At 41.4% G+C, this 24,043-nt stretch overlaps 5 protein-coding genes and 1 pseudogene across 7 annotated transcripts; 4 read left to right on the top strand and 2 right to left on the bottom strand.

Moving 5' to 3' along the window:
- Positions 1-1,037: 1,037 nt before the first annotated feature.
- Ir48b (Ionotropic receptor 48b) lies at positions 1,038-2,840 on the top strand (the record flags this gene model as incomplete). The annotated part of the gene is made up of 1 exon (NM_136853.1): positions 1,038-2,840. One exon carries the CDS (start codon positions 1,038-1,040, stop codon positions 2,838-2,840), a length of 1,803 nt encoding a protein of 600 aa, NP_610697.1.
- A 329-nt stretch (positions 2,841-3,169) lies between these two features.
- Positions 3,170-4,395, top strand: Ir48a (Ionotropic receptor 48a; annotated as a pseudogene).
- A 1,306-nt stretch (positions 4,396-5,701) lies between these two features.
- CG13197 (uncharacterized protein) lies at positions 5,702-12,202 on the bottom strand. 2 transcript variants are annotated; one of them, NM_001299390.1, is made up of 7 exons: positions 12,075-12,202; positions 11,912-11,987; positions 11,320-11,519; positions 10,942-10,988; positions 8,906-9,013; positions 8,647-8,832; positions 5,702-8,569 (listed from the first exon to the last, which is right to left on the bottom strand). In NM_001299390.1, exons 1-7 carry the CDS (start codon positions 12,095-12,097, stop codon positions 8,178-8,180), a joined length of 1,032 nt encoding a protein of 343 aa, NP_001286319.1. In that variant the 5' UTR covers positions 12,098-12,202; the 3' UTR covers positions 5,702-8,177. The 2 variants fall into 2 exon arrangements, with proteins under 2 accessions (NP_001286319.1, NP_610696.1); NM_136852.2 differs by having other exon boundaries at positions 8,041-8,569.
- Positions 12,203-12,623: 421 nt separating this feature from the next.
- wal (walrus) lies at positions 12,624-14,918 on the top strand. 2 transcript variants are annotated; one of them, NM_057627.4, is made up of 4 exons: positions 12,624-12,674; positions 12,743-12,809; positions 12,901-13,041; positions 13,599-14,918. In NM_057627.4, the coding sequence occupies exons 2-4, from the start codon at positions 12,768-12,770 to the stop codon at positions 14,406-14,408; spliced, it is 993 nt and encodes a 330-aa protein (NP_476975.1). In that variant the 5' UTR covers positions 12,624-12,674; positions 12,743-12,767; the 3' UTR covers positions 14,409-14,918. The 2 variants fall into 2 exon arrangements, with proteins under 2 accessions (NP_476975.1, NP_725073.1); NM_165847.2 differs by having other exon boundaries at positions 13,599-14,551.
- Positions 14,919-14,929: 11 nt separating this feature from the next.
- Buffy lies at positions 14,930-23,995 on the bottom strand (the record flags this gene model as incomplete). The annotated part of the gene is made up of 5 exons (NM_078978.2): positions 23,901-23,995; positions 15,751-16,069; positions 15,528-15,674; positions 15,159-15,467; positions 14,930-15,097 (listed from the first exon to the last, which is right to left on the bottom strand). The coding sequence occupies exons 2-5, from the start codon at positions 16,024-16,026 to the stop codon at positions 14,930-14,932; spliced, it is 900 nt and encodes a 299-aa protein (NP_523702.1). The 5' UTR covers positions 16,027-16,069; positions 23,901-23,995.
- On the top strand, positions 17,053-19,322 carry CG13196 (uncharacterized protein). Its single transcript, NM_136851.2, has 4 exons — positions 17,053-17,428; positions 17,545-18,147; positions 18,208-18,380; positions 18,442-19,322. The coding sequence occupies exons 1-4, from the start codon at positions 17,073-17,075 to the stop codon at positions 18,975-18,977; spliced, it is 1,668 nt and encodes a 555-aa protein (NP_610695.1). The 5' UTR covers positions 17,053-17,072; the 3' UTR covers positions 18,978-19,322.
- Positions 23,996-24,043: the final 48 nt, after the last annotated feature.

Raw genomic sequence — 24,043 nt, 5'->3', positions numbered from 1 at the left:
TTCACCGTGTTCCGTTATAATTAGCCATTGCTAATTACCATTTTCGCGAAGACCACCCGTACATTGACCCACTGAACCGGCTTATTCAAATTCGATTCCCACCAGATGTCCGTGGGCCATTCAGCACGCATCTCAACGCGTCAATTTGCCAACCCTACTCAAAGGCCATAACCACGTCGGTCATGCGGATCCCGAAGATACAGTAGTTAGCCATTGCAATGGCTGACAACCGTTAATCAGGCGCCACAAATCAGAAGAGGGCAAGATATGCGCACATGGGGGATTTGGGGAATTCCCCCCACCAGCGTTCTGATTGGCTGGGCGCCAGTATGGATCTGCTATATTTAGATAGAGAGAAAATGGCGATGCAGACTGCGTGATTTTCCGTTCACTCGCTGGATCCGTGATGGCAGCCGCTTCCCATGACTGCTCCTTTGTCTCTGCGCGAAAATATTGACACGATCCGCACCGATTTTGCACGCGCATGAGAATGGATAAGCTAAATATACTCGTAAATACCAGTAAATCATTATGTACTAGCAAAGTGGCCCAATTGCCGCCGAGGATGCGTGGGTGGGATCGTGTTGGGGTGTTAATTGCCCCAGACTCAATCAGGTGGAATGGAATGGAATATTTATGAGATTGGGTAATCGATTAGACAAAGTCCATCCATGTATGTATATTCATATCAATCGTCGGTGCTAATTGATTTCGAGACTGCGAAAAGAACTGGACAAAGGCGGAAGTGATCGTGACTGCCGATAAATGGAATCTCAACAGATGTAAGCATATTATCGGAGGTGTAACTTTTTTTTGAAAAATACATAACAGAACTGAATGAAATGGGTAAGCGGTAAAGAAACCTACTTCAGTCGGGGTAAAAATAAAAGTGTGTATCAAAAGATATAAACATATAATTGCACCAAACAAATCTATACTCATCTACTGATCTTCATTCTCTATCTTTCCGTTCATCCTTAACCTTGTCTATCCTAACCTAAGCTTTTAAATATCTTTACGCTCTATATATCTTTCAGATGATCCTTCAACAATCTTCCAATCTTCTAAAACTTCTACTACTTCTTGCTATCTCTTCTGTAAGGACTCAAGGTCTTAACGATATCATAATTGAACTAAACCAACGCCTTCTTATCTCCAATAACTTCTTGTATTGCAACCAATCCGATAAACTAAATGAGTACGAGATAAAGTATCTCCAGCACATGCCACCAATAAGCTTGATGATCTTTACCTCAATTGAATCTATGAATTTCACACAAGTTGAATATAATTTAGGTGCTGATAACAAACTCTTTTTGATTATGGGCAACGAAGAACCACCCTATGATTTCCTTCACGCCTTAAACTTACATTTTCAGTTTGCTGAATATATAATTGTGATAGATGAACCCGTTGATTTGAAGAAGAGTACCAAATGGCTAGATTTTGTGAACCACCTATGGCAGCAAGGATACGTTCAGTTGTTAATCTATACCTCGTATGATGAAAAATTGTATCACAAAATCATATTTCCCGAAACCGTGATAGAGGAGACTTTGGTGGAACAGTACATATCCATTCGGGGATCATTCAATAATCTTTATGGCTATCCGGTTCGCGTTGCAGCCTATAATAATGCTCCGCGCTCCATGCTATATGTGAATCGCTGGGGCAAGCACATATTTGCCGGGTTCTACATGAGGTTCCTTCGAGCTTTCATTGACGCTAGAAATGGAAGTTTTGTGCCAGTGCTCACGCCAAGTAATTCGCCCGGGAATTGTACATTGAACTTGGTCAATGAAACCGTTGACGTGTGTGCAGATGCCTTGGCAGCAAATCCAGCCGCTTTTAGCTTAACCCATGGTTTCAGGATAGCCTCGGCGAATGTTTTGGTGACACATGCGAAACCCCTACACTCCTACCGCTATCTTACCGCTCCTTTTCAATGGAGTGTATGGGCCTGTTTGGTCATCTATGTGCTATTGGTGGTGAATTTCCTCAGTTTTATTGGGTGGCTAAGAAGTGGAAAATGGGAATTTAGCAAGTACCTTCTCGAGGTATTCAGCTCGCTTTTATTCAGTGGATTCTATTTAAAGGAAATCCGAGGACGGGAAAGGTACATACTCTTTGGAGTGTTGTTCATAGCTGGCTTTGTCTACTCCACCGAGTATTTGGGATTACTCAAAAGTATGTTGATCTCGGAGGTTTTCGAGAAGCAGATTGATACGTTTGAGGCACTGGTGGAGAGTAATATAACCCTAATGGTTGATCCATACGATAAGATACTATTTGCCAAGTACAACATGCCCGAGATACTTTCGCCCATTATGGAACTGGTCAGTTTTGAAACACTTTTGAAGCACAGAAATCGCTTCGATCAGGATTACGCGTATATACTGTTCTCGGATCGAATGGCTCTATACGACTATGCCCAGCAATTCTTGAAGCATCCAAAACTGCTGAGAATTCCCATCGACTTCTCATTCCTCTACACTGGCATTCCGATGCGAAAGAGATGGTTCCTCAAGCACCATTTGGGACGCGCCTGGTACTGGGCCTTCGAGAGCGGTCTTACAAGGAAACTGGCCTTGGACGCCGACTTCGAGGCAGTTCGCGTGGGCTATCTAAGCTTCCTCATCACGGAACATGTGGAGGCCCAGCCGCTGAATGTGGATTATTTCGTCATGCCGGCAATTGCTCTGGCCATCGGCTACATCCTGGCCCTTTTGAGTTTTGTCATCGAGATGACGGCCTGGCGCATAAGGGAATTCCTGGGATGCAGGAAGGCGACGATGACGAGTACCGGTTGTTCAGAAGGCGGTCATGTTGATGTTGATTGAGTGACGGATTGATGTTGTGCTGTCTGCTTCGCAAGCTCCTTTTCTACATTCTTGATGTTGTAAAGTCTTTACAAAAAATGTTACCTGTCCTTGTCCTCTATAAATAAGGAAACGTAGCAAAAGGTACCCAAATATAAATGGTACCACACTATCACAAAAGTTCCTTAACTTTAATTTTTAAATGATTGTTGGTTATTAATAAATAAATTATTTAAATGTTATTAAAATGAGTTTTATGTATGTTTTTGAATGAAATATTGCTTAGGAGTTACTTAAAATAACTTTTGTTTCTATTTCAGATGATTTTCTTCCCAACATTTTTAGCACTGATGCATCTTCTGATTACTGAAACATATATGATAATTGGAAAAACTTTGCATGATATTTTAAATGAGCTTAACGAGCGCCTTATAATTTCAACTAATATTATCTTCTGCAAACAGTTTGATAACCTAATACATTTTGAAGCACAAACATCGAGATTTGTATACAGCTCGTTGGAAGCCTTTAATATCACCAGTTTATGGAACCATGTGGGAAACGATAATAAGCTGTTTGTAATAGTTGGAAATGTGCCACCATATGAACTTTTCGCCAAACTTGAATTAAGCTCACCTGAAAATTGCACTCAATTTATTCTGAATAATACAGTGGATATGTGCGCCGATGCTTTGGTTAAAAACTCCAAAGCCTTTTCTGTTTCCAGGGAGCTCAGGATTGCTCCTGCCAATGTGATTGTACCCCATGGAAAACCATTGCTAAGCTATAGATACTTGGCAGCACCGTTCAACACCAAAGTATGGATTGCATTAGGCACTTATGTATTTCTGATTTCGGGATTTCTTTGCCTGATACACTGGCTAAGAAGCGGAAAATGGGACTTTAGTCAAAATCTGCTCGAAGTGTACAGTTCACTTTTGTTTACTGTCTTCCACTTAAAAGCAACTAATGGTATTGAACGCTACATTCTATTTGGAGTATTATTCATATCGGGATTCGTGTATTCCACGAGTTATTTGAGGTTGCTCAAGAGCATGCTGATAGCAGAGACTTTTGAAAAGCAGATACAGACTTTCGAGGAACTGGCTGAATCGAACATTCCACTCCTCATCAATCCGTACGATAGGATGATCTTTCAACATCATCACATACCCAAATCGCTTTGGACCGCTGTGAGAACAGTGTCTTCAGAGACACTACTCAATCATCGATCGCATGGATATGTTCGTCTATGCCCAGCAATACTTACGGCATCCAAAATTCCGTCGCATACCCATCGACATTTGTTTTCTGTTTGCCGGTTTTCCCATGAGCAAGAAGTGGTTCCTAAAGGATCATCTTAGTAGAGCCTGGTTCCATGCATTCGAAAGCGGAATCGTGAATAAAATCACCTGGGATGCCTATCGGGAGTCAGTTGGCCAGGGATATCTTAATTTTTCCATTACGGAGCACTTGGAGGCGAAGCTTTTGGGTCTATATTACTTCATGATGCCAACTATTTTCCTAGCCCTCGGTTATTCAGACGCCTTGCTGAACTTCATTATGGAAGTTATTGCGTACAAATTAAAGTGTACTTTAAAATACGGATATACAGAAAATTGATTTCTTAACAAGGTACACAACACGCTGCAGAAAATATTGCAACATATCTTTTGGAAAAAGAAAGGTACTATAAAGGGACTATAAAACATAATTATTTAAAAAAAAAGGCTGAAATCTTATTTTGGGAACTACTTTAAAAAAATGTATCTGAAGTACATAATACCTACCAGGTACCAAAAAGCCCCTGTAAGACTTGAGATCTACTTTTTTATGACAATTCTTATCTGACCAATTTTCTTTGCAGCTTGAGGCAGTATCCAAAATACACCCACAATCCGGCAATGTCAAAAACCACCCTGCAGCCTGAAGCACTTCGGAATAAATGGCACTTGAGATATTTCCAAAACATTTGCCAGCCAAGTCTCTAAGCAATTTGCACAGCCCATTGTATGCAGTCCGAATGATAACAGAAAAATAAGAATTCGGCCAAGAAGTAAGGGGTGACTTGTCCAAAAATCGAGCTGACTTGTGCAAATATTTGCCGAAAATGGAATTTTCGGGTCAAGTCAGTGCTGGTGTGGGGTTGATACCGCCCCGCTTGGATGGGTGGATTTGGATTTTAAAGTTCGTTGACACCCACACGACTGGCACTTTTTTCGTGTGTTTTGTCGCTGTGGCGCCTTGAAGTATGCAGCAGCAATGTGGCGACAATAAAGTTTATGCCTCGGCGCCGTGGCCAAAAAAAAAGAGGAGTTGCAATAGCCAAGGATAAATGGGATGGCCTGGAATGCACTCAGTGGGAGTTTCAGCCGGAGATAAGACGGTCGATCTGGAACACCATTGTCAGCTCATCCAAATGATGGGCTATATCTGCACTAAAAAAATGTTTCATGTTTATTTATCTAAACTTTGCTGTGGATTATATATTGATGGAATTACTGAGCAAAATATGTAGTTAAATAGTTACGACTAACATTTGATAATTTATATCCACATGAAAATTGAAATGTAGAGAGTTTCAGTTACAGATAAATATTTTTGAATTACGTGCAATATTTATACACACGCTACATGAAAGCTTAAAATCAACGAATTATTTCGGCAAACTTTGAGTCATTGTTTTCTCTGTGTGGCACAGTTTCCAGACAATGGTGTTGCCAACCAGCTTATGCACATCCCGGCTTGGAGGACTCCTCTTAATGAGTGGGAGGGTCATGTGCGTGCCTCGCATCCATATCGCAAAAATCAACGATAAACTCTCGCCCTTCAGCCGCTTTAATTGCCCAATTCGTGTGTTTTCAACGCGCTTCGAATCGAATCGAATCGAACTGAAACTGAACTGAATCGAAGTGAATCGATTTCGTGATTGCTCGATCCGTATCTGCTTTAAAGTAAACATTTGTTTTAATCTGGGGGCGGCTTTTAATTAAGATTGCGTACGGCGATAAATGGCAAGTGTTGCAGGAGTTTCCCGCAATCGTGTTTCCATCGGGGGTAAGTATAAAAGGGATATTGTTGTTTTATATTTTATTTCAGCGTGTGTGTTTTGAAATCATTAAAATCATTCTTTTTTTTTTAAATTGAAAATAATATTTCAAAAGTGAAAGTGAATTCATTTTAGAACAATTTAATACCTTATGAAACTATAACAACACATTGTTGATTTAAAGAATAATGTTATTATAAACTGAATGCAACATAGTTTTATTATACTTTAAACCTGCTAGCCCTTCTTTCACCTGTTACGCAATTTTCCGAACGGCAGTTCAATCCGTCAACTCTTTTATCAGCCAGACAGGGCGACACCGTAAATCACCTGGGAAGCAGACAAAAGGCCATCGGAAACAATTGAGAGCTCGGACTGGGACGTCATTGATACCAATATCCGATTGACTGGCTGGGATTCTGCAGTCCCTTTTGTTTTTTGCCGGCTAATTGAAATGGCCGGGTAATTGTCGCTGATTCCAGCAGTCGCCGCCATTGCCAGATATTGGTTGCAAAGTTAAACACTATTATTTAAATCAATGCCGCGCTTCCTCTTTTCGCCGCATCGCCACATATGAGATGGCAATTTATGGGCCATGCCTAATTGTCCGCACCGAACTTCAAAGTGGCCTCGCTCCTCGATCTTGGCCAAGTCCGAGGAATGCAATTATCGCGCTCCAAGTTATGCTAAGATAAATGGCCACAAGTCCGGCACAGTCGGTGGAAATTGGCAACACTTTCCAGGCGTCTTTCCCTTCGCGGTCATAAACTAAACAAAACGAACGGAAGAAATATGAAAAAAAAAAATTGTGTGCTCTTGTTGGAGGCGCAAAGGAGATAAACCGCACACGCAACTGACAATTGGCCATTTTTGGTTGATTCAACAATTTATGGCACCAGAGGAGGCGGAGGTGTGTCACTGGGTCCAAGTCGTCGGCATGACCAAAAGACCCACATAATGATAATAAACCCTGTAGGGAAGGATTCTTATTTTTTACGTTTTGCTCTTTGATTTTCGGTTAACACAAAAATTAGCATTGGTTTTCCAAATTTGAAGTATTATATATTGTTGAAATAAAATCCCAAAATTGAATACACTGTTCAATTATTTTAATTCGATCACTTGAAAGCCTCATCGTCCTGTTGCTGTTTGTCCCCAATCAACTCAAAATATTTCCAAGAAAGAGCCTCCTCCAGACATTAATCGAATAAAGATCTTTGGACATCGCCTGGGGCATTTGATGGCACTTTCGCTGGATGCCATTTGGCCAAGTCTTTGGGTCAGTTGGATGCTAAAAATAAAGAGTGAGCACAGGTAGCAAACCGAGCAGCCGCGAAATGAAACGCTGTCCAATTAAGCGCAACAAACAACTTTACGCCACATGCCACACAACAGGCGTTTATCGGGCACTCAGATCGCATCCCGGCCGATCGAATCGATCCTTGCTTCCCCGACCACATCCCCATCCCCATCCCCGTTCCCCAGTTCCGTGAGCCAGGCCATTGTAATGGCCAACGATTTGTCGCTGTCCGAGCCACAGACCCTGGCCCATAATGACACTCGTTGATCGTGCGGCCGCGATAAGATTGCACAAAGATAAAGCGCCGATATCGGAACCCGAGGGTTAAAAAGCATAAAGGAGGCGATGGGCGGAGGCGACAGCCGCAGCGTTTATGCTAATAAGTTGACATTTGACCACCATGACGAAATAATGAACCGATCAGGAGCCGTCAACGTGACAGGTACTTCAAGGAAGCCATACCATGGGTTAGGTATCACAAGCCAGAAGTTAAACTTGAACAGATGTACAATATATTGCCACAGATATAACTAAACTTTGAATTGATTTTTCCTACGAAACAAAATAATACCCATCTACCTATTTAACTAGTTTTCTTTTTAAAAGTAAAATCTTCTATTTCTTAATTATTCTTCATTTAATGGGTATATTTTGATTGATAAGCCCACTGTACTTATTAGGTGTTTTGCCGGACAATCTCGACATTTGTTTTGACACAGGAGCAGCCAGACCCGCCGGCACCGCTGGCCATGATGATCACTTATTTCCTGGAATTTCATGCGCTCTTCTCGCTTATCGAGATGCAAATTTTTCTCAATTCTTATTGTATCTTCACACGATCTAAGCCGCCTGCTTGTTAACTACCATTATGTGGTCTCAAATGAATTTTAATTGCCGTACCTGTAGTTGCAGCTAATTAGCAATAATTTACAAATTGATCAACACACCGTTGGAAATTTTTTACACTCAAGGATTTTTTAAAACTATAATATTAAATCGAACGAAGCGGCTACTTTTGATCGCTGTAGTTTCTTTCGCTCCAGTTTCTTTCACTGTAGTTTCTTTCGCTATAGTTTCTTCTCGAATAATCCCAGTTCCTTTGATACCTTTGATGAGGTTCCTGTTGATAGCTTATCGAGCCCTGCTGATAGCCTCCTCCTGATCGGTTACTTTGAATCCTATATTGCTCTTCGACTGGATGCGGTCTATGGTTACGGGAATAAGGATGTTGGTTCGAGCCCTGCTGATATCCATCTCTAGATCGGTTACTTTGAATCCTTCTTTGTTCTTCGACTGGATGCGGTCTATGGTTACGGGCATAAGGATGTTGGTTCCAGCGGTCGCGTCTTCGACAGTCGTCGTGTTCCTGATAGGATTTCGTTTTCAAGACTTTTGACAGTCCTTTTGACAAATATTACAATATATATAGGTATTAAAATAAATATAGGAAAATCATATGAGTTGGTATTGGTACTTACTGTGGTTGTTTTTCTGATGCAAATCTCTTTCGCTTTGGTAATCAATTGGCTGACGCCAATTATCTATTGTGGATGATCTCCTCTCTGTGGCAGCAAGCTTCGTTACGGTCTCCCGATTCGGGAGTGTCTTTAGAGAGCTCAGGTAATTGTCGCGTTCGATTTCATGGCCGCGGGCCAAAGAAAAGGCTGCGAATTGCATATAGAGTATGTATAAATATTTAAACTGTATTGTAAGAAAGATCTCCTAGATCCTACGAACTTTGTATCGCCTCCTCAGGGGACATGTTCATTACGGAGATCATGAAGTAGCAGATCAGGTATCCAGTTCGATTTACTCCATGTGTGCAATGGACGCCAATTAGTTTGTCTGCAAGAAAACAGGAATGTAAAGGGGCTATAATTATTTTCAACATATTAATAAATAAGTGTATGTAGGCACCAACTTAGCACTTCAAATGTAAATTAGGTATCTTACGTAGTTTGCTATTTAAAAGTCTTTTTGACATCGAAGTCATCTTAGTTGGGTGATATTTCTTCCCTGTTTAAAAGCAGCACCGCCGCCTTTCTGCACTGCGGCATGTTGCTGCAAATTGCTACAAATTTCATTTCAAACACGGCCACAGGAATGTCCCTCTCCAGAGCTCCAAGCCTCCCAAATCTGCCTCCACGCCCATTTGGTAACACCCACGCGGCGGGACCGCAACAGAAAAAACCGGCCTGGCAATTTGGCATAAAAGCAGAAGCGACCTGAGCTAAATCTAGAAAACAGCGCGCTCTGCCAATAATAACATTGGCTATAAATTTCACAAAAACATGTCAGCAGGAGGGATTCGCAAGCGGTTTCCAGAGGGGCATGGACAACCCACCAGGTCGCGGTGGCCTGCCTTTGTCCATTATGCGGGTGCTTTTGGCATTGGCTTCGGCTTGGCTTTGGCCTGGTTGCTGAATTCCCTGGTCATTGGCAGCGGGCGAAGCTGCCAGTCAGTCAGCACGTCATGTTTGGTTTGCATTTAAGCCAACTTACAGGCAAAACGAATAACGAAATTAAATTACGAGAACGAACGGCGCATCCTTGTCGATATACCAAATACAGTGGGATTAACTCAAAATATTAACTTGCCGACGCCAATCTTCAGGTGTGCTATTATAGTCCTACCAAAATATTGAAGAATTTAATAATTTAATAATTTAATCACAACTATGTGATTATTAAAACAAAATAACGCCTTTTTAATATAAAATGGCTGATGAAACTGCAGATTATACCACTGTGCTCTGCGCTGGACCAACGAACAGTGCCTTGTTTTCTAGCCTCATCGGTCGTTGACAAGTTGCGACCACCTCGGATTTGACTTATTTTCTTGATCTGTTTCGTTGTAAATATGTTGGCAGCCTTCGTGTATTTATTTATTGGTTGCTCCACGCGACTTTCCGCGGCGCCAGATCGTGTTTTAATTAAGCCCTAGACGGCATCAGAATCTGCTAAGGCATTCTGGCCAACATTTTTGCATATTGTAAGCCAAATTGGTTCGCACATACATTAGCGCAAGATGAAAGTGCCTGAGAAGCATAGGTTTTATACGCGCCCACTTTATCGAAGGAATGTGCAGCACGCAGACGATTGGATACCCTAGGAACTTTAGCATAATTAAAATGGATATTTTCATAATTTCAGAGTTTTCTTAGATGAACCTTGATACTATGAACTTTAAGATCCAGTTTCTTCTCTGCATTTATGCATTGGAATTTTAGACATATAAATGAATAGATGCTTGCCGATGGCCTCGCATACCTTTGTGCATAATTGGAAATGCCTTTTCCCCACTCACGGCATGACTAAGCTCCGTGCTCCGTAAGTGATTTGTTTGCCCGGCTCCCGACTGGCAGACAGCCTCAAGCTCGGGCTCAACTCAAAGGCCAAAAAAACTGACTGGCTGACTGGCTGGCTGACTGATTGAGTGTGTGCGCGCCCACATCGGTGCGCCAACTGGCTGTTAAAGGGTTAAATAGAGTATTTCTCTTTTTTGAGGCACTTGGCTGTGAGCACATTTCACCGCTTTGGCCATGTTTGCTGTGTGCTTGCCGGCTGATAGGAATCTTTGGAGGCAGTGCAGCCAGGGATTAGGATACGTGGTAATTGCGGGTGCCCCCTTTGATACGATTTGTTTGCATATTTTGCGGACCTAATTGCGTGGACAGATATGCATCTGAATCTGCATTGTCGACGGGAAAGCGTTTCCCACGGCAGCGTGCGCCCAAAGATCATGATGTGTGGGATGAATTGTCAGCACTCACCATTATCCGCGTTCCTTTCAAGGAAGTCAGTCACGAAAGCACAGAATCTGCAATGACATAGGAAAGAGATGGATCATTACATGAATTGGTAATATCTTGGATTGAATAACAAATTAGAATTTCTTTTCATTTCATTCCAAAAACAAAGCAAAATTAAAATAATGCATATTGCAAAACCACATTTATGCGAGCATTAAAACGATCCAACTAACGATATTAATAATATTATTAATATTGTAATTATTAGGAACATTGCCTACAATATAGTTCTTATAATAAGAAGATGAAGACTTATCCAAACCATGTTCCAAAATTACAACATTTTCGAACCAGAGCTAATAAATTTTCCTATTAATAGTTGCTTAAATTCATAATTACCTTTGGGCTAGCTTATGCGAGGGTGTCTGTTTTCCGGGGATCATCAGCTTCTGGTGGAGCACATCGTGGTTGGTTATGGCACTTGGGTGGTAGTATCGATTCGTGTTGGTCAAATCGATGATGAGACCCATATCGGGTACGATCTGCAGAAGGGATTCGGGCGCCAGCCGAAGATTCTCCTTCACTTTGGCGTTGACATGCTGCAAAAGATAAAAAAAAAGAAGGGAGCTGAGCAAATATACGAGGGCATTACAATGGGCGGCCATAGATTGCTCAATTTATGCAAAATGCCCGGAGGGCTGGCAATTAATAAAGGCCGTGGATCCGTGGCGTTATTTAATTAAGCAAAAACAATTTAATTTAATATTCATGTGGGGTCCATGTTCCAGTTGCCACTTTTATGCATAATTACAATGCACAAATTTCGTCGTCGTTCGTTGTTATTTATATTTTTAGAGGGCCGCTCAGTCGGTGGTCCAGATCCTGGGTTTTCAACATCCATCAATTGGCGGCTCTCCTGTCAACCGGTTTCTTGGATCTCGGATGGAGTGTGGTACGCCACTGGGCGGGCGGAGGATCATCGGGAACTCACCTGATTCAGCGGCACCTTAAAGGCTATGAAACGAGTGCCAGGAACACGATCTCCAATCGGTTTGTACTTCAGCCATCTGCAATTGGTACAAAAAGTAACATGAAAAAATGACCAGCATAAACAACACGGGTTTCTTTGGGATATTCTCCTAAACTGCACTCACCTGTCTGGTATGTCCTTGACCATTTTGTCTGTTCGCCAAACCTTTTACCGAAATTTAAAAATAAAATTTCGAAGTTCTTCAAAATTGTTGACAATGTTTTGCAAAGAAATAATTCTTATTCCAGTGTTGCCAGATTACTTTAAGAGATTACTCAACATATGCTGCTGAGTTGACACTGTTAGCTAAACTGTGACTGGTCACGATTATTTTTAAAACTCTCGCTCATTCGCTCTTTAACTGAAGTAATAACATTTATAATCTATATTTAATGTTTCTATTTAATAATAAATGTAATTTTTTTAATACTTCATTCTTCATTAAGCTCTTTTACAAATTTATGACTAGTAATATTAATCGGCTTGCATATTTTTTTAAATGGATAATAAAATTAAATTAAATAAGTCCATTAATCAATAATTCCAAGATTATATTTTATATATGTTCATTTTTTCACTTAAGTTCCTGCTGCTTAAAGTTCACATAGATCTGTTGCTCCATCTGTTAAGTAACAGCTGTTGTGTATTGGCTAGGAGGTACCAAAAAACGGCAAACGCTTAAATCAGCGGAAACCTTTGGACTTTCTGTGATTTTACAGCGAAGGTAAGAGTTTTAATTAAATATTAATGGACTTAAATTAATCAAACAACAATTTTCCCTCGCGTGGATAGCTCCAATAACCATCCAACATCCAAAATGTTCGCCAGCAACACGCGTAATCTTATGCGCAGCAGCATTGTGAGTGGAAATTTCTTAAAAAGATAAAAAAAAAGCGCAGGCGGTGATCGCTAAAAATTAAATAACAAAATATCAATTTTCCCACTTGCAGTTGCAGCGATGCAAGAGCACTTTGGTGGTGGCTGAGCACAACAATGAGGTACTCAATCCGATCACCCTGAACACCATCTCTGCGGCCAAGAAGATCGGTGGTGACGTCACAGTTCTGGTGGCAGGCACAAAATGCGGACCCGTAAGTCCCCCAAGAAGTCTCACATTAGGGTGGTTCCATTCGCAGGGATTTCGAATCATCAACGAATCTAATCAAATAGGCTGAACATGCATCCTAAGACCTTTGCGATCTGGTAGAAATCAAACCGGCACAGGATTATATAAACATATCTCATTAGAAAACAAGACTTTTGAGTTGTTGGTAATACTGCATCTAAGAGATAGGAATTGTTAACCTTGATTATATACTTCTGACTATAAGTACACTTTAAAAAGGGTCCAATCTATTTTCCACTTAACTCTTGCTACATTCCAGTTTTCCAATTTTCATACTAGATTAAAACTAACTAAAAATTTAGAAAAAAATGTTTTGATTTTGGATTGGTGAACCCTTACTTAGATACAATATATAGTAACCATATTTCAAAAATGCCGAGCAAAGTGATTTCAATAGATGACCATTTTAAAATACCAAGACATTTAAATTATAAAGCATCGAACCACCCAAGAGCGACTCCCACTGATCATAAGTATTTGGTGCGATAGATAATCTTACATAATCACTCTCTTGTTTTCCAGGCTTCCGAGGCTCTTTCCAAGGTGGATGGCGTGACCAAGGTTCTGGTGGCCGAAAATGCCGCCTTCAACGGATTTACCGCGGAGTCGCTGACCCCATTGGTCCTGGCCGCCCAGTCTCAGTTCAAGTTCACCCACATCCTGGCCGGAGCTTCGGCTTTCGGCAAAAACGTGCTGCCACGCGTGGCGGCCAAGCTGGATGTGTCGCCCATTTCGGAGATCATCGATGTTAAGTCGGACGACACCTTTGTGCGCACTATCTACGCCGGAAATGCTATCCTCACCCTGAAATCCAAGGACGCCGTTAAGGTGATCACCGTAAGGAGCACCAATTTCCCACCGGCAGCCACCAGCGGTGGAAGTGGAGCCGTGGAGCAGGCACCAGCTGGTGACTTCGCCAGCAGCCTGTCCGAATTTGTATCCCAGGAGCTGACCAAGTCCGATCGCCCCGAGCTGGCCGGAGCCAAGGTTATTGTGTCCGGAGGACGGGGCCTGAAGTCCGGAGATAACTTCAAGCTGCTGTATGATCTGGCCGATAAGTTTGGTGCCGCTGTGGGTGCCTCTCGTGCTGCCGTGGATGCTGGATTTGTGCCCAATGATCTGCAGATCGGTCAGACCGGCAAGATTGTGGCTCCCGAGCTGTACATCGCTGTCGGAATCTCAGGCGCCATCCAGCACTTGGCTGGCATGAAGGACTCCAAGACGATTGTGGCCATCAACAAGGATCCCGAAGCGCCCATCTTCCAGGTCGCCGATATTGGCATCGTGGCAGATCTTTTCAAGGCCGTGCCCGAACTAACCGGAAAGTTGTAAGGCGAGATTGTCACTTGCTGTAGTATAAAGATTGTGTACCGATGAATTGATAACTGTTGCATTTATTTGAATTTTGACATAAGTCCGTGGAAGATTTTCCCTTAAATTTTGTAATAAAACAAGCCGAAGACCTATTCTATGTGAAAATTGTAGTCTTATCAGTTGAGTGCAACTGTTTAAATCAGCAAAATATTTAAAAAAGGCCCAGGGCTAGCAATAACCAAAATTCAACTAGGATAAACTGTTTACTGGCATTGCAGATTGCACCTAGTCTAGGATTTGGTTTCCTTATCAGTTTCCCATCGTATATTTATTTTTCAAGAAGCTTTTATGAGAGCTTTATTAATTAAATTAGTTATACTAGAAAGCTGATCAAGCCAAAACAAATTGTAGCTAAAAGCATCAAAAAGCTTTCTCGCCAATTGCGAACTTTTTTAAAAAGTGTGAAAATGTGAAAACTGTGTACAAAAAAAGATTATAGATCAAATCAATAGGATTTTTACGCTTAATAAACAAAATGTTTAGGAATTCGTAAATCGTTGGTATATTTTTGGTACAATCAAGTTAAATATAAATCGCAGAATCATAAAAACTAGAATTAGGCCAAAAACTACGCCTATAACCAAAGTGGTCCACTCTAAAGGATTCAGGCTGTTGGTAGTGGGTAAAACGTGTGTGTTGATGCCACTCTAAAATGGAAAATCATTGAAATGAAACCTCGACAATTATGAAATGATCGGAGAAACTCACCCAACCACCATTCTCGTTAATCCACGGAACCAGCTCATCTTCGATCACCTCGGAAACGCTCTCCATCAACTTGGGCAAGTATTCCGGATGTCCTTGGCGTACACAATCAACGGACAGCCCACCGGCGATGGCGAACAGAGAGATCACCTTGCTCCACGTAATCTCCACCCGGAAGAGCTCGCGACCAACGGCTCCCAAAAGCAAGCTCACAGCATCCGGAGTATGGAACTCACCACCCGGATTCCGGCAAATCTGACGAGCTACTCCGTTGTATATCCGGGGATGCATGCGCTCCAGTTCATCGCCCAGCTTGGGCAAAGGTGTGTAAAATGATTAATATAATAAAATAAAGCGTTATTTTTTGCTTACCACTTGGACCGCTGGAAACACATCGCGCACAATGCCCATGGAGGTGGAGCCCAGTATGCTACGTATGCGCTGCAGTCCCAGCTTTTTGTTGAACAAACCAGATCTTCTGAGGCGTCTCTTGATATAATGACCGCACAGGCAACGACCCTTCGGTTTTTTTATGATTTTTGGAATCAGGCGATATTATATGTTTGTGCAAGGAATTCCTCGTCTACCAGCTCACCTGAGAAATGATATCCTGCGCTGGAATCTGTGCCGCCTTCCAGCCAATCGTGTAGGAGAGTTTCCTGGTGACGGCATCGCTGACATTACTCAACCTACGCCTCGTGGTCTCCTTGGGACCACCACCAACCTCCAGTAGTGATGCGGAATGTAGTGTGGCTGGAAAACTGAACTTTCTTCGATTCTGGGCCTGCAAGAGGCGCTCACTTTGTGTGGTGGCCATCGGAAATCCGTTGCTGAAATTATCGTTATTCGTGGGATACGAGGTGCCGGGCATGTTTCGCGCAACCGATATCGTTCGAGATCCTGAGGGAAATCGCCTATAAGTATGGCAAGAGGTGGCGAGACTTAAGTCATATATCAACTGGCTGAGGATCCAGTTTAAGTTTCTAACAATCCCCCCCACGAAGATTGGAAAATGGAGTGTGTTGTTAATTTAATAAATTGCATTCAATTTGGCAAATCTTCCGCTGGGAATCGTAGCCAGCTGAATGGAAAACCAGTCATTCAGTCGCACAGTTACATCAAAAATAATTGGCTCACTATATAAATGTCATGTTTAGCTGATTGAAAGACCATAAACGTGGCTCAAAAACATATATAATATATCATAAAAGATATGCGTTATTATTATAACGAACATTTAGATGGATTCTTTATAAGCCATTATATTTTGATCTGAATAAACCTGTTTAGTTCTTGTATATTGATCGAACATTTGATATTAACTAACTATGATTTCCCAAAAATGTGCTTAGGAACAATGTTTCCCCCTGTTTAGTTTCCATTATGACGCTCTGCGATGACTGTTTGTTTGAGCCTGCCCAAAATGGGCACATTAACGGACAGATTGTCGGCTCGTTAGGTTTGATTGGCTTCTGGCTAACAGCGATCAGAAATCCGCAATATGGCCAAAATGCTGCTGTGTCGCAGCTGTTGTCATTAGTTGTCCACAAGCGAGATGTCAAATGGCAAGTGATTTGTGGGACAATCTGACTGGAGCTGGTGGTGCGGCAAGTGAATCGAAGATGCAACTTTGGAACTTGGCTACTTATTCCCCGGAGAGCACTTCGCAATTAGCTTTACATAACCTGACCCACTCAAGACCCATTCGTGACCATGGAAAGTCTGTTGAGTACATCGAAGTCGTGTGGCATTTTTTTTTTTTTTGGGGACCCGACCATTAAAAGTGATAGCTGAGAAAGTGTGAGGTTCCAGAATAATTTGGCCTTAAATTAATCCAGGCCATAGGAGTCACGCCCAAACGCCTCAGCTTATAAAAACCATATCACTTGCGGCCCAATCAGTCAGTTATTGGTCAATATGTCAACCAAGCGGATCATAGCCCTATTTGGATTGCTAACTATCCACCAGACCCACGCGGATGTGTCGCATTTCTTCGCTTCGCCATTGGAACACTACGGAAACTATCTGCATGGCCAAGTGCCATTCCAAGTGGGACTATCGCCTTCGAACCTGTATGGACCTCCGCCTGCTGCTCCCATAACTCCTGCCCCAGTGGCTCCTGTGGCCACCACCGAGTTTAGTCTGCCGGAGATCATTGAAAATCGCAGTGTGAAGATTCAGGGATCGGGACATGGCAACTTTATACCTCTGAGTCAGCACTATCTACCGCCAGCTGTGGACGAGCGTCCCAACTACGAAAGCCCCAAACCAAGGTGGGTTACCAATCTCAAAGATACATAGTTCAGATCCTAACGATCCTATCTATAACTATAGCCTTTTTAAGATACATTTTTTGCCAAACCATTTAAACCCGCATCATTTTTTAAAGCGAGGAGTCTTATCCAGCTTACTACTATCCCCAACCTGGAGGAAGCATCATAACCACCTCCACACCCACCACTACCACTACTTCGAGACCCATAATTGTACAAGATCCTGGAGACGATGTTGAGACGATACATTCGCCAGGCTACGACTATCATGCCCCAGTGGCTGTTCCAGTATTCCCCCAAAAACCATCCACTCCTGCTCCCGTTTACCTGCCACCCAGTGATGGAAACCAGGATCAAAATCAACTGAGACTGCGGCTAAAGGACATGCGTTGCCTTTCGGCGGGTTACTTTCGAGCTGTTCTCAAGTTGGACAGCTTTTTGGGTGCAGCACCGACTGTGGACCAGGACAATGATGATCAGCAGGATAAACGCTGTGAATTGAGGCTGTCTCGAAGTTTTCTGCTCTTGGACATTTCTGGCGAGAATTTTGAGCGGTGTGGTGTGAGATCCTGTGGCCAGGATCTTTGTCTGCGTTTGCGATTCCCCGCCATCAGAGGGTTAAGAACCAGCGGAGATTCGATCTTAACCCTACACTGCAAGGCTCAAGAGCGAGTGGCTGTCAAAACGCATGCCCTGAAAATGGGCGTGGCCAATGATGTGTAGGATAGGATTTCTATTAGAGATTGGATGTTTTTGAAATCTAAAATTTCCTCTTTCAGACAAGCTCGCAGTGGAGGTAGCTACGCCCATGGAGGCGATCAAAATGCTTTCCGCACCCACGTGGAGTTGCTGAGAAAAGGAAGCACTGGATACACGCGTCATTTGGAAAACAACGGTGCCGTCCAGTTGGGCGAAGAGCTCCTTCTAAGAGCCCACGTTCTGGCCGGAGATGGTATGTCACCTTACGATTAAATGCCTAAAGGCTTAAAAGATATGGCCTTGTATCTTTCCAGGCTGGAACTACACCAAACTCAGTGATGTTCAGCTCCAGAGGATTGCAACCGGTGGAGAGATCCTTAACACGGTTCAGTTGGTCAGTTCGAGGGGCTGTCTAAATCCCGCCATGCAGGCTATCTGCGCCCATCCACCCATTCTGGAACCTCCGCTTGGCCAGAGACTGCACTTCAAGGCGGTCATGTTCCCTGGGATGCGAAGTGGGGAGGTTCTGGTCATATCCATGCGCATCACTGGCTGCTTGGAACGCGAGGATTGCCAGGTGACGGCCCAAGATTGTTTGCCATCGGTGGGCCAACGGAGGCGACGGAACGTTTCGCACGGCAATAGCACCGAAGTCTCGGAACTCTCGCATCTCACCTTCCGCGTGCTGATGCCCGGTGAAGAGGATGTGTCTCCAAAGGATCGGGATATTGAGATTGGAGATTCCGGTATCAGGGAGACATCCAAATCTTTAGCTCTCTTTGGAAGTTTGGGATTTGTGGTGATGCTAATGGGTGTTGCTGTTGTGGCATTGTATAAATTTGGAAAATAGTTCAATTTGAATCTTAATTTCTTTCCATTATTTCTAACTACATGAATATACCCCTTTTAAGACAGAAATCCTTATCTAATTTGTGTATAAGTGGTTTCCCTGCTTACCCATCCATTAAAAGCAGTCACAAAACGCCATCAATAGCAATCGTATCTGTATCTGAGGCGCCAATCTTGAAGTGACTTTTATCTATCTGGCTGCCAAGTAAATTGACTTATCGCCACTGCGAAATCAACAACGAGCCAATGTTTGCCCATTTCGAGATTAAAACAGAAATTAGCACTTAATAAAATGTAATTTATGTTCATGTCGCCAGTGATTGAGCGGACCTGAGAATAAAATCTTAAAAAAAAAAACAAAAAACAAGTGTACGATAGATAGCTCAAAAAGCCAGTAGGCAAACCGATTTCCAAACTGCGCGCTTAGTTCGCAAATTGCAATCTGTGATTTAGTTATGGCCAGATAGTTGTGGCCTAAACCGAAATTTTATCACGTTTTCACGCTTCGAGCGCGGCTAATGAAACCTCGTTCACAGTCGATTTCGGTTTTTGGCTTTGTTATTTGGTGCAATTTGTTGACGGTTTTCGTATATGATAATCCATCCATCTGGCTGGCTGACAGTTGGCGCTTAATGGGCATGAAAATCGCAGCCAATTAGCCGTTGATTTCAGCCGCTTTTGCTCGATGGGTGGCCAAAAGTCTAGAGTTACAAGTTAATTACCCATTGGGGCTTCAGGAGATACATACATACATAGGTATTTCGGAATTTGTTTGCTAGCTGGGTGGCATTGTGATAAAATGGTCATCGTGAGATTCTTCTAACTTAAATAGTTGAAAAAAAATAAATAAATAAACAAAGACTTTGTTGTGTGATTTTTTATATTTAAATATTCTATTACTACTTCCGTAACTTTTAACTAGTTCAAATACATTTCATTTGCAGTTTTTCGTGGCTGCCAAATGAAATTTGTTGCGCATTATATAAGCGATCATTAATATATTTTGAAATTAACTTTCCATAACGCAAACTGGCCTTTTAGCACTTTTCGTTGACCTAACCCAAGCGTAGATGCATTCCCACACAGCTGAGATCATCATTCACAGCTCGACGAGATGCCCCCAATTGCATCCCCATCTCCACTTTGGGGAATGTGGCGCGATGTTTTTACAGGCTTCGCCAGCGATGTTGGCTAATTAATAATCCCAACGCGTTCCGGCTCGAACACAAATAGATTTGGTGGGCCAATCGGGGTAGGGGGCGGAATCTTGGAGCTTGCAGGCGAGGCTACTTTGTCTTTGTCGCCTAAATGGCAGGCAAAATGTTTGCCGAACATAAATTAATGTCGTCCCCAACTGGCGCTTAAGTTCGTGTTCGATTTGGCCGCAATCCGTGTACTCCACTCTATAAAGTGCAGTCGATGTAAAGCTCCCCCAGTTGCCACTCATTTCTTTCGCCAAAGTGGCGGCTGCAATTTACACTCTTCATTCAGCATCCAAATCGGCCGAATGGGTATGGGGTCCAGTAAGTATGTGTGTGTGTGTGTGTGTGTGGACCTGGCCTTAACAATTTTGATGTCTGCTTAAATTACCGACTACTTAGTGCCCAGTTTAGCAATGCCTAATAAATATTTATGAGCGCACTTCATTTTAGCCAAGTTTCAATGGACAAGCAAAACGCAGTTCTATGAATGGATATCGATGTTCATGACTGGCAATCGTCGATTTCGCTGCTCATTAAAGGAGTCGGCACAACTCGAAAGGTTTTAAAAGGGAGCAGATCAAGTTAATTAAAACATTATACTTAATCAAAACGGGAGCAAGCAACTCATTTTTTTAGGTTTTATTTCAAAGTTCAGTGCAAGAAAAACGAGAATTTGGATAGAAAATCTTGAAGCTCAAACTAAACTCCTAAAAGATCAAATGTATAACGATTTATGATAATTGAATTGATGTATGTTCTATAGTAAGAAAGAAATTCTTTATATTAAAAAATCCAATAATTAAAAATGAAAAGAACTTCGAAAACCATAAATTTGAAAACATGTCATAATCGTATGTCATATTTCAAATGCAAGATTATATATAATACTTCTTAAACCACGAAACATAAAATGCTTAGAAAATGTATATATGTACATATATGATCTCTTTCTTGGTTAAGCAGTTAATAACTTTTATTATTTTTAATTTCATTTTTAATATGCCTGAACTTTAATTTGTATACCTGTATTTTCATAAAAATACAGCAATTTAAAGGAAATAAAATAGCCTTTTAACTTCTAGACAGCCTACCCATTTGATAACTTCTCCCTCGGCGATTCAACTTAACTATTTGCAAATTAATTGGATTACACAAGCTGTTATTTATTTATGCACAATTAGTGCAGTAAAACTGCTCTCTCAACACCCAATTATTAATGCTTTCCGATTGGCCGGATCACAAAAAATATAACTAAATCAACAACTCGGAATCGGCGAGTTGCGCGCACTCATTAGCAACTTTTATTAGCCAAAAGTGTCAAATGCTTTATCTCGGGCTTGGATTGGCCCAAACCGAGTTGCCTTAAAGCGTCGCCAGGCATTTCATTTCATTTCATTTTATTTGATTTCATTTTTTGTTTTGCCATTTTTTGCCAACCTTATTGGCCGCTCGACTCGTTTTTATGCGTTTTTAGCATTGTGCGCATGTTAACATTTGTGTTATTGATTTTTTACAACATTTGACAGTTACGCAGACTCCGTATTGGAATTTCGCATATCTTTTTGTATCTCTCAGTTTGTTTGCTTGAATCAAATTCGCGGAGCGCATGACAAGCGATTTGGAGCAATTTGACTTTCGACTGCTGATTGGTTAATCAAATGTGGGTTCATTAAATTGCCATTTTTTTTTTTTTTTTTACATTTAATTGCATATTTGATCGCCGGACCGAAGTGACAGCGCATAGTAATACTATATCATAAACGACACATAAAGTGCTTGCAAATAGCCGCAATCTTGCGGTTTTACTGCTTTTTGTTGTATTATTATTATTTCATTATTTTTTGTTGTATTATTTGTGGCCATTCGGCTTGAAATGAAAATGGGAAATTAGCAGACGGTAAAACGCCTCTGTTTGACATCGTTTGCAATTGGAAATTTACACCATCCTCAGACGTTACAGGTGGCAAACATTGTTCAGTTCATTAATTGTTGATTTTGCACTTTTTCAACCATTCAGCCGCCAATGTGCGTCATTCAAATCGAACGTGCACGGCGTTAAAGCCAAGTTAATATGGTCTAAAGGGAGGGGCAAGGGGGCGCAAGTGCTTTTCGCCAGTTAATTGCATTTACTTCTCGAGGCTTTGTGGCATCGGGGGCATGAAGTGATCTTGTTCGAAATCCCTAAAACATTTGCACTCATACTTGGAAAATGGGTGTTGCAATTGAGCATTTATTGGCATTTTTAAACATTAAATAAACACACTTTTGTGATGGAATTTGGTTTTTAAATATACCAGATAGTTACTTTTGAAATGAATTATGACATTCAAATCTTGAATATATGTACAACCTGTTAAAATATGCTTTCTGAAATTTATATGTACATGTTCGAAACTTTGCTATAGTTTCACATGCAAAATTTTAAACACTTTTGTATATACTCGAAACTGCTCTAAATGAAAATTTACTGGTAAGCTGTGGAAATTTATCGATCTAGCTTATAAGGAAAACAAAACTGCCTTTAAGAGTTTGATTTTATTTTTTAGCGACTAGAGTTCCACTTTATACGATTATAGATACACCCACAAAGTGTCACATTTACCATCGATATCTCTGAGATACAACACCCCCATATGTACATACACATGTACATATATCTATAATTTTCGCTTAAAAATCATAAACAATTTAACCGAATAGACCCGGTAAATCAAAGTGTCCAATGCCTTTGTCAATAAACATTTGTCGTTCCACTAATTGCCAGCGACCAACTTACAAACAAACAAACAAACAGAAAAGCATGAAAAAACAAGAAAGAAATAGCAGAAAAAAAACCAAAAATCATTTATGGCAAAGTCAATTGCGCTAGTGCTATCTCTTTCGCGCGATGTGGGTGGAAGCATTACGTTGATTATCCAGCAAAGCCAACAACAAAAGCAACAACAACACACTCACACACGCACACAGAAAACAACGAAATTTAATTAAATTAAACTTGCTGTTGGCCTGTTTCTCCTTCAGCTGCTACTTCTTTATTCCGGTTAAAAAAAAGGGCGTTCAACTCAAGGGTTTTATTTTGCAATTATTGATATTTATCCGTATCGCTTTTGACACTCATTTGTGTTTAAGTCTACGAAATGACCTTTATCTGTTTAAATTTTCATTATTTGTTACTTCCACATTTGTTTGCGGTTGTATTAAATTGCACATTTTCATTAGCCACAGGTGATATTTGCTCTTAATTGGCATTTAACACGTCGTCATTTTGTAAGGCTTATGTAGATTTTACATTTGCTATTTGAAAATTTATTGCTTACTGTGAAAAACAACTAATTTCTCCACATTTATTTACTAAAATACCACTCCCTTAATCGGCTTATCGCACATTTGGCATCGGATCGCATTGATACGGGATGTTTATCTTTGATTGTCGGATGCGCCATTTGTGCTGATAGTGATAATGGGTCATTTGCCATTATCTTTTTCAATTTCAGTTTACGATGGGCGAATAATAAGGCTGAACTGTTAGATTCCGGCTGAGCGGCATGGAAATTACTTAATTACTTATGCGGGGCGCGTTCTGGTTGGCAACGGAATCGGAATCAGGTTGCTGTATATTCACGGTCAGCTTTTGTCGTTCGAAGGTTTTCATTTTAAAGTAATCACCGGAAACCGCAAATAATTTATATTGTCAAATTTGTGTTAGTGCATTGGAAACCAACCGTTTATTTCCCAACGCAAGCTGAAACTTGAGAAGCGCGGCCGAAAAACGCTGCCGCAAACGTTCCGCACTCGTCGAAGGCTGAAAATGAATTGAACCGAAGTTGAAGTAAGCGAAAACCAAATCACAAAACAAATTAACCGC

The sequence above is a fragment of the Drosophila melanogaster genome, chromosome 2R, assembly GCF_000001215.4.
Source record: "Drosophila melanogaster chromosome 2R".
Lineage (NCBI taxonomy): Eukaryota > Metazoa > Arthropoda > Insecta > Diptera > Drosophilidae > Drosophila > Drosophila melanogaster.
Note: the sequence above shows the minus strand (reverse complement) of the source record. Positions and strands in the feature narration are given on the sequence as shown.

Coding starts and splice junctions, on each gene's coding strand:
- CG13197 (NM_001299390.1), bottom strand. CDS start 12,097: ATGGTCAAGGACATACCAGACAG. Junction 9,014..10,941: donor TGAAAGGAACGCGGATAATG/GTGAGTGCTGAC, acceptor GTTTTCTTGCAG/ACAAACTAATTGGCGTCCAT. Junction 8,570..8,646: donor GCATCAGAAAAACAACCACA/GTAAGTACCAAT, acceptor ATTTGTCAAAAG/GACTGTCAAAAGTCTTGAAA.
- CG13196 (NM_136851.2), top strand. CDS start 17,073: ATGTCAACCAAGCGGATCATAGCCCTATTTGGATTGCTAACTATCCAC. Junction 17,429..17,544: donor TACGAAAGCCCCAAACCAAG/GTGGGTTACCAA, acceptor CATTTTTTAAAG/CGAGGAGTCTTATCCAGCTT. Junction 18,148..18,207: donor ATGGGCGTGGCCAATGATGT/GTAGGATAGGAT, acceptor TTCCTCTTTCAG/ACAAGCTCGCAGTGGAGGTA.
- wal (NM_057627.4), top strand. CDS start 12,768: ATGTTCGCCAGCAACACGCGTAATCTTATGCGCAGCAGCATT. Junction 12,810..12,900: donor ATCTTATGCGCAGCAGCATT/GTGAGTGGAAAT, acceptor TCCCACTTGCAG/TTGCAGCGATGCAAGAGCAC. Junction 13,042..13,598: donor CAGGCACAAAATGCGGACCC/GTAAGTCCCCCA, acceptor CTTGTTTTCCAG/GCTTCCGAGGCTCTTTCCAA.